The sequence below is a fragment of the Tachypleus tridentatus genome, chromosome 8 (assembly GCF_004210375.1).
Source record: "Tachypleus tridentatus isolate NWPU-2018 chromosome 8, ASM421037v1, whole genome shotgun sequence".
NCBI lineage: Eukaryota > Metazoa > Arthropoda > Merostomata > Xiphosura > Limulidae > Tachypleus > Tachypleus tridentatus.
Genome location: NC_134832.1, coordinates 117,270,520 through 117,284,411, shown reverse-complemented (window position 1 = coordinate 117,284,411; position 13,892 = coordinate 117,270,520). Strand labels below are relative to the sequence as shown.

General features: G+C 37.1%; 1 protein-coding gene across 2 annotated transcripts in view; it reads left to right on the top strand.

Moving 5' to 3' along the window:
• The window catches only part of gny (ALG6 alpha-1,3-glucosyltransferase garnysstan), a 69,249-nt gene that overhangs the window by 2,648 nt on the left and 52,709 nt on the right, over positions 1-13,892 (top strand). For both annotated transcript variants that reach the window (XM_076451088.1, XM_076451089.1), the window contains exon 2: positions 10,265-10,349. In XM_076451088.1, coding sequence (XP_076307203.1) covers positions 10,265-10,349 — 85 coding nt within the window. The remainder of the gene's footprint in view (positions 1-10,264; positions 10,350-13,892) is intronic.

The window sequence follows — 13,892 nt, the reverse complement described above, 5'->3', positions numbered from 1 at the left end:
TATCATAGCCTACAACCTGAAGAGGCTGTTTGAAATGAGCTATCACAGTGTTAATTTGATACACCTCAAACACAGCAAGAGTTTCTTGAGGTTCATTGAAAGGCCAGTCTTTTGGATCCATCTCTATTAAGAAGTGCAATTGGTCCATTTTCTGCTCCAGTATTAATGGAAGCACCATCAGTACCTGTACTGGTTTCCTATCTTTTCCAGTCCTCCACACCAACTGTCTCAAATGCTTTTTCAGTTTCTGTTTTTAATCCTTTGGTAGTACCATTGGGTGGGGCCTCCAAGTCCAAAAATTTTGCAACAACATTTCCTGCCTTAACAAATACAATTTCTTCAATTACTCCAGTGTCTGTAGATCCCTCTGACATGAAGGAAAACACTGCAGCATTATTATGGTCTGCACACAGATCTTGCATCATGATGTCATTAATACATGTGATAAAGTTCTTTGCTGATTTGTCATTTATGTATGTCTCCTCGCTACACTCCATTTATTTTCTGTAATTCACATAAAGGCCCAAAACAAGAAAATGGCTGTTCTGTTACTACTAAGTAATAGGCATTAGTGAAAAGTTTTTCCAGTTTCTCAAGCTGATGAGCATGTACATTTCTCATGCATAAACCCATTGGTTGAACCTATGGGTTCACTTCAGCATTGGCAGCATGCCTTCCACTTGTATTATAGGCTTTGATCAGTTATAGAAGAAAATTACTGGTACTTTTTACAAATACACTATGTCCCTGGCACACATTTTTGTGGCCTTTGCATGCCTTGCAAAACATTTCATTAGTTTCTTGATCAAACTCTAACCAAGGGAATTCTTTTTCCCATTTCAGCTGGTAACTCCAAGATTGTTTCTCCGGGTTATACTTTTTATTGTGTTCTGCCAAAGGCATTGGGTTACCCCCTGCCTGCTTGATCTTGCTGTTGAGGTGGCAGGAATGGCCTCACTATGACCACTGATAATCGAGGTGGTGCCTGCTTTTTCCTCGTTTTTTTATCCTTCTCAGTCCTAACATCTTCACTACAGAGTTCCTTTATTTTTGTACAACTATTGTCTTTACTAATATCACTTTCTGTATTCAATTCTAAACTCTCATCACCAGATTTCCTTTGCTTTTTGAAATATTTCAATAAAGCCATATTCTTTGGTAAAATCATACATTAACTACAGACAAGAACGGCTGTTCCGGTTACTGGACGAACAGATTTATTGGGTTATGTAAATTATATGGAGACAACTAGATATTGCTGTTACAGGCTGCTCACAAAAATCACTGTCCCTGAAACACACAGAAACTACCAAACAAGGCTGTTCAATTTAGTTTACACACAGACCTTTTAATCTATATATTACAACATGTGTTGCTGGTGCATCAAGGGGAGGATGTCTAATGAAAGAAATCTTCGCTTGTTGTCTGACTTTCAGTTTCATTACAGGCTGTTATTGGCAAAAATTTGTTAAGTGCAATAAAAAATGAACTACTAGTATCGAAAGATTTCAAGACTATATTCAGTGTACGTTTCTGTTGTGACTATAATGTTAAAAATGATTGACATTTCTTTTTGCATATAAATGTTAACATAAATACAGTACTTATTTTTATACCCTATTTTTAGGGAGGAATTGTTTGATTAGGTGGTTTTATGGCATTTATTGGTGCAAAGCATCTAAGCTATCTGCACCAAACAACTGGTAAAAAATGTAAGAGTAAAGTAAAAATAGAGTTAAAATGAAATAATGACCAAAAGTTTGATAAATAGAATTAAAAAGGCCAATGGCTCATAAAAAAATTAAAACAAAATTAAATTGTTACTACCATCAATGACACACTTTTAACATCAGGGGTAAACCTATAGAAAAATGTCTAAAATTGTGTCATTGATCACCATTGTAACAACAGCAAAATGTGGGCTATTGTAACTTGAGTGTCATAAAGCCCACACATTAATGGATCAGTACCAGATAAATTGATAAGTTAAAATCTGTGCCAAATACGTAGCCTGGTTAGAACAACTTTCTTTTGATTGTAAAGGAAATAAGATGGCCAAAGAACAAAGTTTGATCTGAAAAAGCTTTTATGATGTTGCTCACTCCATACAGACTGCCAACTGGTACAAAGCTGAGCCTATAATACAGCACTATAGTCCACATGCAGAATAGGCATGGCTGTGATGGGACCAGAGCAGATGGACTTAGCTTTGGTGTCAGCAAGATTGTTCCCACGAATGCTAGCATGGCCTGGTATCCAGAGAAAAATAGGCTAGTCATTTTTGAAAATTGATTAAAACAGGATGAGAAATAATGCTAGGTAATTCCATGGCCATGAGAGAGCTAAGAGAGTTGGTAAATAGTATAATTGGTGTACTGCATATCTTCTTCTGATTCAGGGAAAGAGAAATGGTAACAACTTGGCAGTGAACACACAAACTGTAGAAACCAAGCCACAACAAACCATGGTGGATCCCACAGTCATCTGATTTTGAACCACCTATATAAATTGAGGGTAGTCTGAAGCTGTTGGTCAATAAACTTAATGTTCAATCAGCAATTCAAGATGTGGAAATAATTGACATAGAGCTCATTTGCAATAGTAGGAGGAAGTTGTGTAGTGATTGAATTAATATTGATACTGAAAAGTGTGACACTCAAGACACAGCCCTGAGGGACTCCAAGTTACTGTAGAAAATAATGGAAAGAAGTAAAACACCACATGGACATGGAATTGCCTGTTCTATAAACAATTCTGCATACAATTATGTAATTGGCCACAAAACTCAGAGGAGTGGAGGTCCCATAAAATGCAGTATTTCCACATAGTGTTGCAAGTCTTCTTAAGGCCAAAGAAGCAGAAATAGGTTGTTCCCTATTGAGGAAGGCTTCCTCGATTGATGTTTTAAGTCAAAAAAAGGTGGTTCATGGTGGAGCACTGTCAATGGAACCCACATTGTATGGATGAGAGAAGGTTGTTTGATTTGTGGATCCAAACTAAATGAGCATGAAACATCCTTCCTAAGACCTTTCAGGAGACATCAAAGAAACTGGATGATAGAAGGAATCTTGGGATCCTTTACAGCAGGGGTGTGCAACAGGCGGCCCGCGGGACACAACCCGGCCCGCCAAGCCATTTAGTGTGGCCCTAGTTGTTGTAATCTAACCATGTGGCCTGATCTGTAATCCAACGCAAATGGAATATTTTTAAAAGCATCGATCCTACGGGATTCCCAGGCTTCGACTCGACAAACGTCTAAAATTATCTTTGCTAGAGAGGAGCAGGCCGAATTCGATTGGTCGGCCTCCTTAGGGCATGAATAGGTGACGTGCACTAGCACTATTGTCTACGACTCAACGTCATGTCCTGAACCTCGCCTTCGCCCGCTGGCGACAATTTTCCCTAACCTCTGCTGTCCGTCATTCATTATTGGTGAAAATTTTATTACCTTTTTACAGTTACTACAAGAGATTGAAGGTAAATTGATTATTATTTAGCATATTGTTGTGACTTTACTGAATTTATTAAAATTTTTGCTTTCAGATGCATCTGATTCTATGTACAGTGTGACCTCGTTATTCGCGGGGTTACGTTCTTTACCCTCCCGCGAATAGCGAAAACCGCGAATATTGGACGCAGTTTTAAAACGTATATGTATGCGATTATATACTATATGAAATGCTTCCCAAACACTAATGATACTTATACTCATTGATGCAGTAATAATGTAGCAATATTGCATACTGTTATGTATTTCACTAAATTGTACCGTGCGTTACCGGGCTGTGCTTTGCCGTTTGCGTTGTTGGGAAGCTGAGGCAGTCAGCCAATAGCAGTCCAATCTTGTTTGGTGAAGACGACAATTGATAAAACGGCTTGATTGAGTAAATACAACAGAAATCTCCTCGAAAAGCCCTTTCAGTCTCTGTGACCTACAGAAACGCAGTTCGCGCATAACCCGCGAATGGCGAACCGCGAATAGGCGAGGTCACACTGTATTTTGCTATTCTCAATTAATTTAAGTACCGAAAGGCTATGATCGGGATGCCAATTTAGAAACGTGTTTCTGTCCATAAGAGGTTCCATGTGTAAATAAATTCTATGTTTTTTTCTACTTTGCTATTTTCGTGAGAATAATTTTTGTTTTGATTTCAGGGCTAGTAAAATGTCAGCAGTTAAGAAACGAAAAATTGAGGGAAGGTTATTCAACAGTGAATGGTGCACAAAATATCTTGTTGTCCCACATAATCAAGGTGTTGTCTGTCTCGTCTGTCAAACTACAATTGCAGTCATGAAAGAGTACAATATTAAGCGACATTACGCAACTAAGCACTCCTCCCAGTTTGATGAAATTGTTGGTCAGGCACAAAGGACAAAATTGAACATTTAAAACATCCATTGAAAAGCAACAAGGTGTTTTTACCACTTTCAAGAAAAATTCAGAACTGGTGACAAAACTGAGTTTTAAGCTTTGTGAATGTATGGCAGAAAAGGAAAGCCTTTCAGTGATGGAGAATTTATTAAAATTGTTTAACAATATTCACAGAATATGCATGTCCAGAGAAAAATATTTGGTGGAGCAAACTAGCCTTTCCCGCTTTACTGTCTCACGGGACAAAAGATCTTTCAGAGGACATCAAAGAAACTTTGAAAGAGAGATTGAATTGTGTGAAGCTTTCAGTCTGGCTTTGGATGAAAGCACTGATATCAATGACACATCCCAACTTGTCATTTTCATCAGAGCTGTTACTGCAGGCTTTGATGTTTTCAAGAGTTTTAGATATGGCAAGCCTTTCCTCCACAACCACAGGACAGGATATTTGTGAACAAGTGCTTAAGGTTGTAGAAAAGTTTGAACTGAATCCTTATAAATTATGTGGTGTTACAACAGATGGTGCTCCTTCCATGACAGGTAGGACAAATGGATTCACCAAGAAATTTCTAACTGCAATTGGAGCACAAGACGAAGTTGTAAGCCATTGCATTATTCACCAAGAGAGCTTGTGCACCAAAGTTCTGGATTTTGCAGAAGTCATGAAAATGTCGTCCAATGCGTAAATTATATTCGAACACGAGGATTAAATCATCGACAATTTAAAACTTTTTTTAGATGAGCTGGACAGTGAGTATTCAGATGTTTTGTACTTCTCTGCTGTACGTTGGCTTAGTAGAGCTGCTACTTTGAAGAGATTCTGGAATCTGCGAGAGGAGATTAAGTTCTTCATGGAGAGCAAACGCCAGAATGTGGACTTCTTGAGCAATGAGAACTGGCTGAATGACTTAGCATTCCTCACAGACATTACACAGCATCTGTCTGATTTAAACTTAAAACTACAAGGAAAAGTCAACTTGTGAATAAGTTGTTTGAGCATATTTGGGCTTTTGAGAAGAAATTGGAACTTTTCCAGGTTCAGTTGAGAAGAGCCATATTGACCCATTTTACATGTCTTGCAACCAGGAAACTGGAATTTCCTAATCTGGATTGCACCAAATATGGAACCAATGTACAAAAGCTGCGTGATGAGTTTGCAAACAGATTTCCAGATTTCAGACAAACTGAAATTAGATTGAAATTGTTCGCTCAACCTTTGATTTGGCAGTGGAAGACAGTCCTGATGATTGCCAAATGGAACTCATTGAACTGCAGGCTGACATGGACACTAAAAGGAAATTCTCTGAAAACAGTTTGCTAGACTTTTACAAACTCTGTGTACGGGAAAAGTTTCCCAATTTGTCCCGTCATGCACAAAGAATTGCCTCCCTTTTTTGGTAGCACCTACTGCTGTGAGCAATTTTTCTCCAAAATGAAGCTCATCAAAACCAAATGTAGAAGTCAGCTGACTGATGAACATTTGACCAGTCAGTTAAGAGTGGCAACCACTTCTGTCAAAGCTGATATTGACAAGCTCTGCAAGGACTCTAAATTTCAAGTGTTGCACTAAAATGATCACTCATGCAAAAATATAAAATATTATTGCTTGCATTTTGAGAATTTTTTTTAATTTATTGTGCATGTACACGAATAAGCTTGTTTTTTAAGTGGCCCTGCTTGATTGATGAAGTTGGTTATATGGCCCACCGACGAAAAATGTTGCACACCCCTGCTTTACAGGCTTAGTAAGGGAGGACACTATCCTGGTGCCAAGCATGAGGAAAAACACTTTCTTGCCAAATCCAATTATAAACAACCAGAAGAATTGAGAGAGAGATGGAGCAGCATCTTGTAGTGAATGTTATCAGGTCCAACTGATGTACTGCGAGACTGAAGAATATCAAGATTGAATTCCACCAGCATAAAAGGGCAATTATAGTCATTGAGATGATCAACCCAAAAAGAAAGATGTAATTGTTCTGCCTATGACTTGATGGTCAAGAAAGTAGAGGAGAAAACAGAAGTGCTGGATGCATGTGAAAATCTCTTATTGAAAGTATCAGCAGTGTTCTGCATATCATCAACTTACTTTTCATTGGAGAGCAAGATGGAAAGGCATACCTCCCATTGATCTTCTGAAACTTGTCACATGATTTTGGAACTGGTGGTAGAAAGGATACTAATTGTGAACTTATTCCAAGATTCCATTTGGCATTGATGCATGATATGCCTAGCATGGGCATAGGTCCACTGAAGAACAGTATGATTTGAAAGAGAGGTGTACCATTGGAAGGCAGACAGGACTCCTCCATAGATGAAAATACTGTAGAAAATATGTAAAGGTCTTAAGAATAGATTGAGCAGCTGCATGGATGATGCATCTAGTCTCTGCTTCCACCCAATCATCTACTGATGACTTACATACAATGGCAGAATCAAGTTTTGAGAGAGTAGTGAAAGAGTGCCAGTTGGCTTTATTCAGCTTCCACTGAGGCACACAGGTCAGGTGGCATCAATAATGGCTAATCTCATGCAGAATGATAAGAAATGATCACTGCCCTGTGAGTCACTATCAACCCTCCAAGTAAAGGGCAGCATTTCAGAAAATGATGGCAGTAAAAGACCAAGTGCATGAAAATAAGTGTAAAAATCAGTATTGAAGATATTAAGGTTGTGATCTAAGAGCATATGTTCTATGGAACGATCCCTCCCATCGATAGCAGCACCACCCCAGAGGGATTATGTCCATTAAAGTCTCCCAGAATTAAAAGGTGAGACAGCAACTTTTCAGTGAGAACATAAAGGTCTGATTAATCATAAGTCTCACCAGGAGACAGATTAAGAGAACAAACAGTGATGATAAAAGTCAAGGAAATGCAGATGGTTATGGCATCCAAGGTGGTATCAAGTGGCAAAGACAGCATAGGTATGTGCTGGTTAACCAGCAGTGCCACTCCTCCAGGTACTCATTCATTATACAACATGTCATTTTGATATAAAGAAAACCATCCAAATGAGACTGTTTGGTAGGTTTTTTTGAATGTTTCCTGTAAAGAAGTACAGAAAAGATGATAGGAATCAATCAAGGCCTTAATGTCATCAATATTAAAATGGATACCTCAAAAGTTCTGTGTCAGGAGGCCACTTTTAGTTAGGTGAAGGAGAACTGGGTGGAAAATCCTTCAGTATATGACAACACCATTTCATTTATTTTTATTTTTTGTTTTAGAAGAGGTCTGTTGACCTTCATAGATCCTGCCTTTGGTTGAGCAAACAAGTCTCTGTTGGTAGCCCCATTAGTACAGCTGTATGTTGATAGATTTACAATGCTAAAATCAGGGGTTCGATTCCCCTCAGTTGGCTCAGCAGATAGCCTGATGTGGCTTTGCTATAAGAAAACACACACTCTCTTGGTAGACAGAGAAACAAGTGTTTGAGAGTATGAATAAGTAATGAATCTGCATCTTGGAGCTAAAGAAAATGGACTTGAGCAAATGGGGCTAAAGGAAGTGGACCCAGGCAGTCACTTGAAGGAATGGTAGGCACAGAGATGGAGATGAGGACAAAATGTTGTTAACCTCTTTTTATCTTTTTTTCCTCCACCAACTTAGGGCAAGATCAGTAGTAAGAAGGGTAAAATATTCATACCATTAACACAGTAAAGGTCTAGTTCACATTTGTAGGCATTGTGGTCTTTGCCACCACAGTGATCACACATCACAGAATTATGACAAGATGCCTCTGAATGGCTGAACTGCTGATACCAGAAACATCTGAGAGGGTTGGGAATATATGGCTATACCTTGAAGTTTAAATATCCTGCCTTGACAGCGGCAGGTAAACATGGCAATGTAACTGTGAAAATTACTACATTGGTAGGTAGCATAATTCTGTTCTTTTGAGTGGAGACAATTGCACTGTAGAGACTCCTTGGCTGGAGAACCCAGCAAGGATCTTTGATTTGAAGATGTTAGTCAAATCCTTCTCAAACATAACTCCTCATGAGGAATTCAAAATAGTGCAGGGAGTAATATCAATAGATATATCCACAATCACATTTGAATTCAAGCAAAATTTACTGTGTTTTGAAGTAGATGTTTCCACCAAAATGTACTCAGTTCATAGCTTCTTAACTGACTTTGGAGTACCAGCAAGCTCATCTGATCCCTTCAGAATCTTGAACAAGGAATGAAAGATCAGAAAATGATCTAAACAAAGTTCAGGATCAAGAGGAGTTGAAGATCGTTGGTTAGTTGCAAGGCATGATCATTTACCTGTTAGCTATGTTTTTATTAATTTTTTAGATAGGGTGATCCATTATAAAAGGAGAATAATTTGGTTCCAACTGACCCCACCCACCATGGAATCCTAGGAGAAATGCACTACATTGCCAAACAAGGACACTGCAGCAATACCAGGGTTTTGTGATCATTATACCCAAACATTAGCATCAAACATAATGTCCACAACACCTTCACTTGGTTGACCGTAGCCTATCTGAACCAGCTGATTGACTCTTGGGGGAGGCATCCATTTACAAGAATTCGGTGCCAAAGCAGTGTGTTAGGGTTAGGACCACTCAACTTTCAGTATCCTCTCCTCCTATTCATGTGTCACCATGCACAGTGAATGTTCAGATCCTAGAAGAGGTAAATTGAAAAGACAGAACCTTCTTCAGGAGATGCTTTTGCCATGTACAAGGATTCATGCCGAAAGGCCACTATTTGTGGTTTTAATGATGTTTTCATAGATTCAGGGTGATCTTATTAGACTATGGGTTTGTTTGTGTGTATAAACCAGCTTGTAATGCTTTTAATGACTAGAAATAAGCTGTTACATTCTAGAACACAGACTGTTATGTTTGTGTTCTTATCTCAACAGAATGTTCTCAGGTGTTTACTTGTATACTAACTTCTGTAGATCAAATTTTATCGATGTGGATAATGTGCATGTTATCCTGATAACTGTTAGATTTAAAAAAAAAAATCTATTCAATAATTTAAACTGTGATTTATGAAACATTTTAATTATATTATTAAATAGTTTTCTTTTACATTTAATAAACTCAATACTTATACAGGGTGTTTGGAAAGTCACTGTGCACTTGTATATTTATTAACAGACATGTTTCAGTATAGAATACAGGAGGTAACTATGAATGACAATTATAAACAATGTTGAAAGTGGCCCCTGTTGGCATCAATACAGGCCTAGATCCTTCTTATTTTGTTTCTAAACACTGCTATCAGTTGCTGGCTTGAAATAGACTGAATGAATGCTGTTATCACTGCTTTCAAGTCATCAAGTCATAACTGCACAGTGACTTTCCGAATACCCTGTAGAATTTAGAATGAATTTTTTCTTTCTTTTGTAATTGTTTACTAGTTGAGTGACAGTAGAAGGAATTAAATTTATGTGGTAGGATTTTGTACCATACTTTTCATATAACATTTATCACTATAGAACTTTACTCTTGCACACTTAAAAAAAAAAAGCTAAAAGTAGGAGGTGTTTTTTATACAATGTTACACTTGTAGTAGCATTATGGAAAGTTTTTGCTTATACTTCAAGACAATTGTCATGCATCACATATAAACATGATTGGTGGAATGTTTATTAATAATTTTCTGCCTCAAACTAACATGGAACTGAGTGATTTGTGATGTCATGAGTAATGATGAAGTTCAACATAAATTTAGTGAACAGTTGTTTTGATGCAAGAATTGAAGTACAGTAAAGATCAAGTAACTTCAGTTTGTGTATGGATGTAAAGGTAATTGAAACTAATTAGCACAGTAATACACTACTTACTTTATTGACAAAGCAGACATAATCTGATTTCTCTTATATTAATCAAAGCTTGGTGAGATAATTTTTTTTTTTTGTATTCAGGTGCTGGTAAACCACCAATGTTTGGGGATTATGAGGCCCAGAGACACTGGATGGAAATTACAGTCAACTTACCAGTAGAGGATTGGTAATTATTAGAAATAAGTTATAAATTTCAGATTCATAATATCCTTCTCTCAAAGTTAAGACTGTTTTATTTTTTATTGACTCACACTGTAGCTTTATTCCAATGCAAGCTTCTCTTCTCTGCCCATGTAGACATTAGTATGAATCTTACCTCACATGTTTCAGCATTTATACCCCACTATATTGCCCAAAGCAAGTTAAATCTTGTAATTGTCTCTACTTATGTCAGTGTGGCCCCTATCCCAGATCTGTATACAAGTTTCACATTATTACTTCCTCTTCACTTTTCTTGATGGCAGAATGTTACAATTATGTGTTTACTGTGGGTCTCTCTTCAGTGTTAAATGGCTTTAGTTTTATCTACACTTTATATGATTCCTCTTTTTTTTTTTCTTTATTACACATGCCTTTGTGGGTCTTGAATTTGTCTTTTTTTATTTTACAAAATGAAATTCTGAAGTAATTGTTTTTCAAAAGGTGACCTCAGCAATATTATTTATTTCTCCACATTTTTTAGGGACCCTTTTGCCTTTTTTATTTTGATCTGATACAGCTGCAGGTGTTTTTTGATCAGGTATGGCTCCTTCCACACTTGCACTTGCTACCTGTTGACTAATAAAAATTAAAAAAATTCTGTAATGACAAATTCTTTTGAGATGAGGTATTCCATAAGACCATCTTGTGTGCTTTCCAGGTGGAAAACTTACAATGCAAAGATTAATACACAACTAGACCACCACTCGTGGACCATCATGAGTAAAGCTTAAAAGAAATTTGTCTATTTCTGCTGGCCCTCAGTTTAAATAAATCTGGGTCAGTTTGATTTTTAATACAGGGAATGTGGTTTACATATCGCATTGTCTCCAGAGCATCATTCTTCAGGACTCCCCAGTGAAAGGATCATCCATTTCTCCAAGTGGAGTATGGGAGTTTTTACCACACCCAGTTTCCAGTCATTGGAGTGGTAGACAGAGGTCTGTTCCTTGTGATTTATGATTGAATTTATAATTCCACTCAAAGAGAAGTGAGTGAAACTGGATGCCCTCCTTCCAATAATTTTGGCTGGTTTTTCAATGTCAGGTAGGAGCAGGACAAGCCTATGCAGGATTCTCCTCATAATTCTAGTTCAAAGGTGACTCTTCACTATATGACTGAGTTGAGTCTGGCTTTTCTTTATTGGTCCTTCTTATCATTTCCATTATTATGGAAGAGGGTTCTTGACTCCTCATAATTCTTCATACAGAGCATCTTTTTTGAAGTCACTCATTGAACTTTGTTTCATATCATACTCATAATTCTGTGACAGGAAGTGTATCTCCATCTCTCTGGTTGTTGAGTTAGGGTTTCATTTTATAATACCAAGACAGGTAATCTGTTTTTGAGGTTAAATGAGGTGTGAATAGTAAGTTTGGTTTGTTGCATTTTGAACTTCAGGTGGGAGTGAAAGTTTGTTCAGTTTTGTGTTGCTTGCCTTTTGCTAATAATTTTGGTGGTTTGCAATATGCTATAACTTTCAGGTTGAGTTCCAGTAATTTCACGTTACTAAACAAAATTAAATCAACAGTGGTTCTCATGCCCTAGACATTATACTTTGGATCTAAATTTGGGTCCACAGTGCTATAATTTCAGTGATGAGACATGGGATATTGCCTTTCTGGTTGGGATCTGAACAAATACATTCTTCTGATGATGTTAAGAATTTGCATCTTGGCCAGTAGGCCTTTATTGTCCAGAAAGTAATTTCTTATTGCCCAGGAAAAGAGCAGAATCCATTAATGTGCTATTCCTATGTTCATTTTCACACAATTTTGTTTTTTCTAAGTGTACACATTAGATATGGTCTTGCCCTCACTGCCTCCCACCTTGTCAGTGTGGGATTTTAGCTGTAATGTGAGAAGTGGTAAGTATGTTTTGAAAGTTAATATCTCTACCAAAAATATATTTCTGATAAAGCATACCTCTTTTCACACTCTCCTGCCCTTCCTCTCCATGAAATCTGTAGTTTTAGGTTTGCTAATAGGACTGTCTTATAAACTGAATAAGAAATTAATGAGGAGGAACTCATACTCTGATCTGGTATAGGAGGTACATTGACATAAGTGGAGAGAATCATGAGATTGAACTTGTTTGGACAAAATAGTAGGTTATAAGGGCTGGAGCAATTGAGGTAAGATTCATACCAATGCTTAAATGGGCAGAGAAGAGAAGCTGACTTTGCAATAAAGCAAGAGTGTGAGTAGAGGTAAGTATTATTGGAAATAAATTTTTGGTAGAGGAAAATGTTATCCTTAAGTTTTAAACTGTTGAATTCTTTATCATTTGCTAGATACTTTTATCTATCAGGGGTTTCTTGAATATTTAGAGAACAAAAGTGCCACATAAAAGATATCTCTGTTCTGATGTTTGTCAGAAAAGAGTAATACTAATTTAAAAAAAATTTTTTCTTCTGATGGTGTGAGAGTTTTTTTTTGGGGATCAGCTGATTATTTTTGTAAAATTTGTTATTTTGTTTGCACTCACAATATACAAAAGTATTCAGTTTTTGTAGATATTTATATTGATGAAAGTAATTTTTATATATGTGCACAAATTCTTATAAACTTATAAAATATCCCCAAAACACTTGTGCTTTTTAAGTGTGATTTCTTTATCAGGAATGGCTATCCAACAGAGGGCTACTCTTTGAATGTGGTTTAGCTTTTGGTTTATTATTTAGACTCATAGTAAAGTGTACTTTGTGGTAAAAATAGTATGATTTAGGCATTTACAAAACTTAGGTGAGGTGCTTAGGACAAAGGAAAATATGATTGGTAGAAAATGTTAATTGACAAGCCATTAAAATTACAACATAATTATGTAGAGAAGGGACTAAAAAATCCATTTGTTATTTTTTTATAGCTACTACCAAATAATAACTTAAATACAATAGTGAAAAAATGGTAAATGACCACGTCTTGAAGATTCTGAGCAGCAATCTTCAACATCTGTAACAGCTGTTGTACCTCATTTTCTTTTACTACATTCTCTTTCAGACAAACCTTCAGGGCAAATGTCTCCCTTTCTCATTCAGAAGAAACTTGAGGGACTTGCTGGCTCTACAAAGTCAGTAAAGTAGCTTCGATCTGGTGACATATTGGTGGAAACATCCACATCTCAGCACAGTGAACTCTTCTTGCATTGAAAGGCAGTTGGGGATATACCTATTGAAGTTGCACCTCATGCTACTTTGAAATCATCATGAGGAAGTATTTGATGAACATCCCTGAGTCTGAGATTTTTACTGGTTTCTCCACCAAAGGAGTTTCTGCAGTGAGGCATATTTTCACTTGAAAGATGGAATTATGATCCTGACCAGTGTCCTCATTCTGACATTTACATCGGCATGCCCACCTACTGCCATCAAGGCAGGTTATCTTAACTGCTGGGTATGGCCATACATTTCAAACCCTCTCAAATGTTTCCATTGTCAGCTTTTCGGTCACTCAAAGATGTCATGTCGTGACTCATTGATGTGTGCTTATTGCAGTGGCAAGAACCATGATGC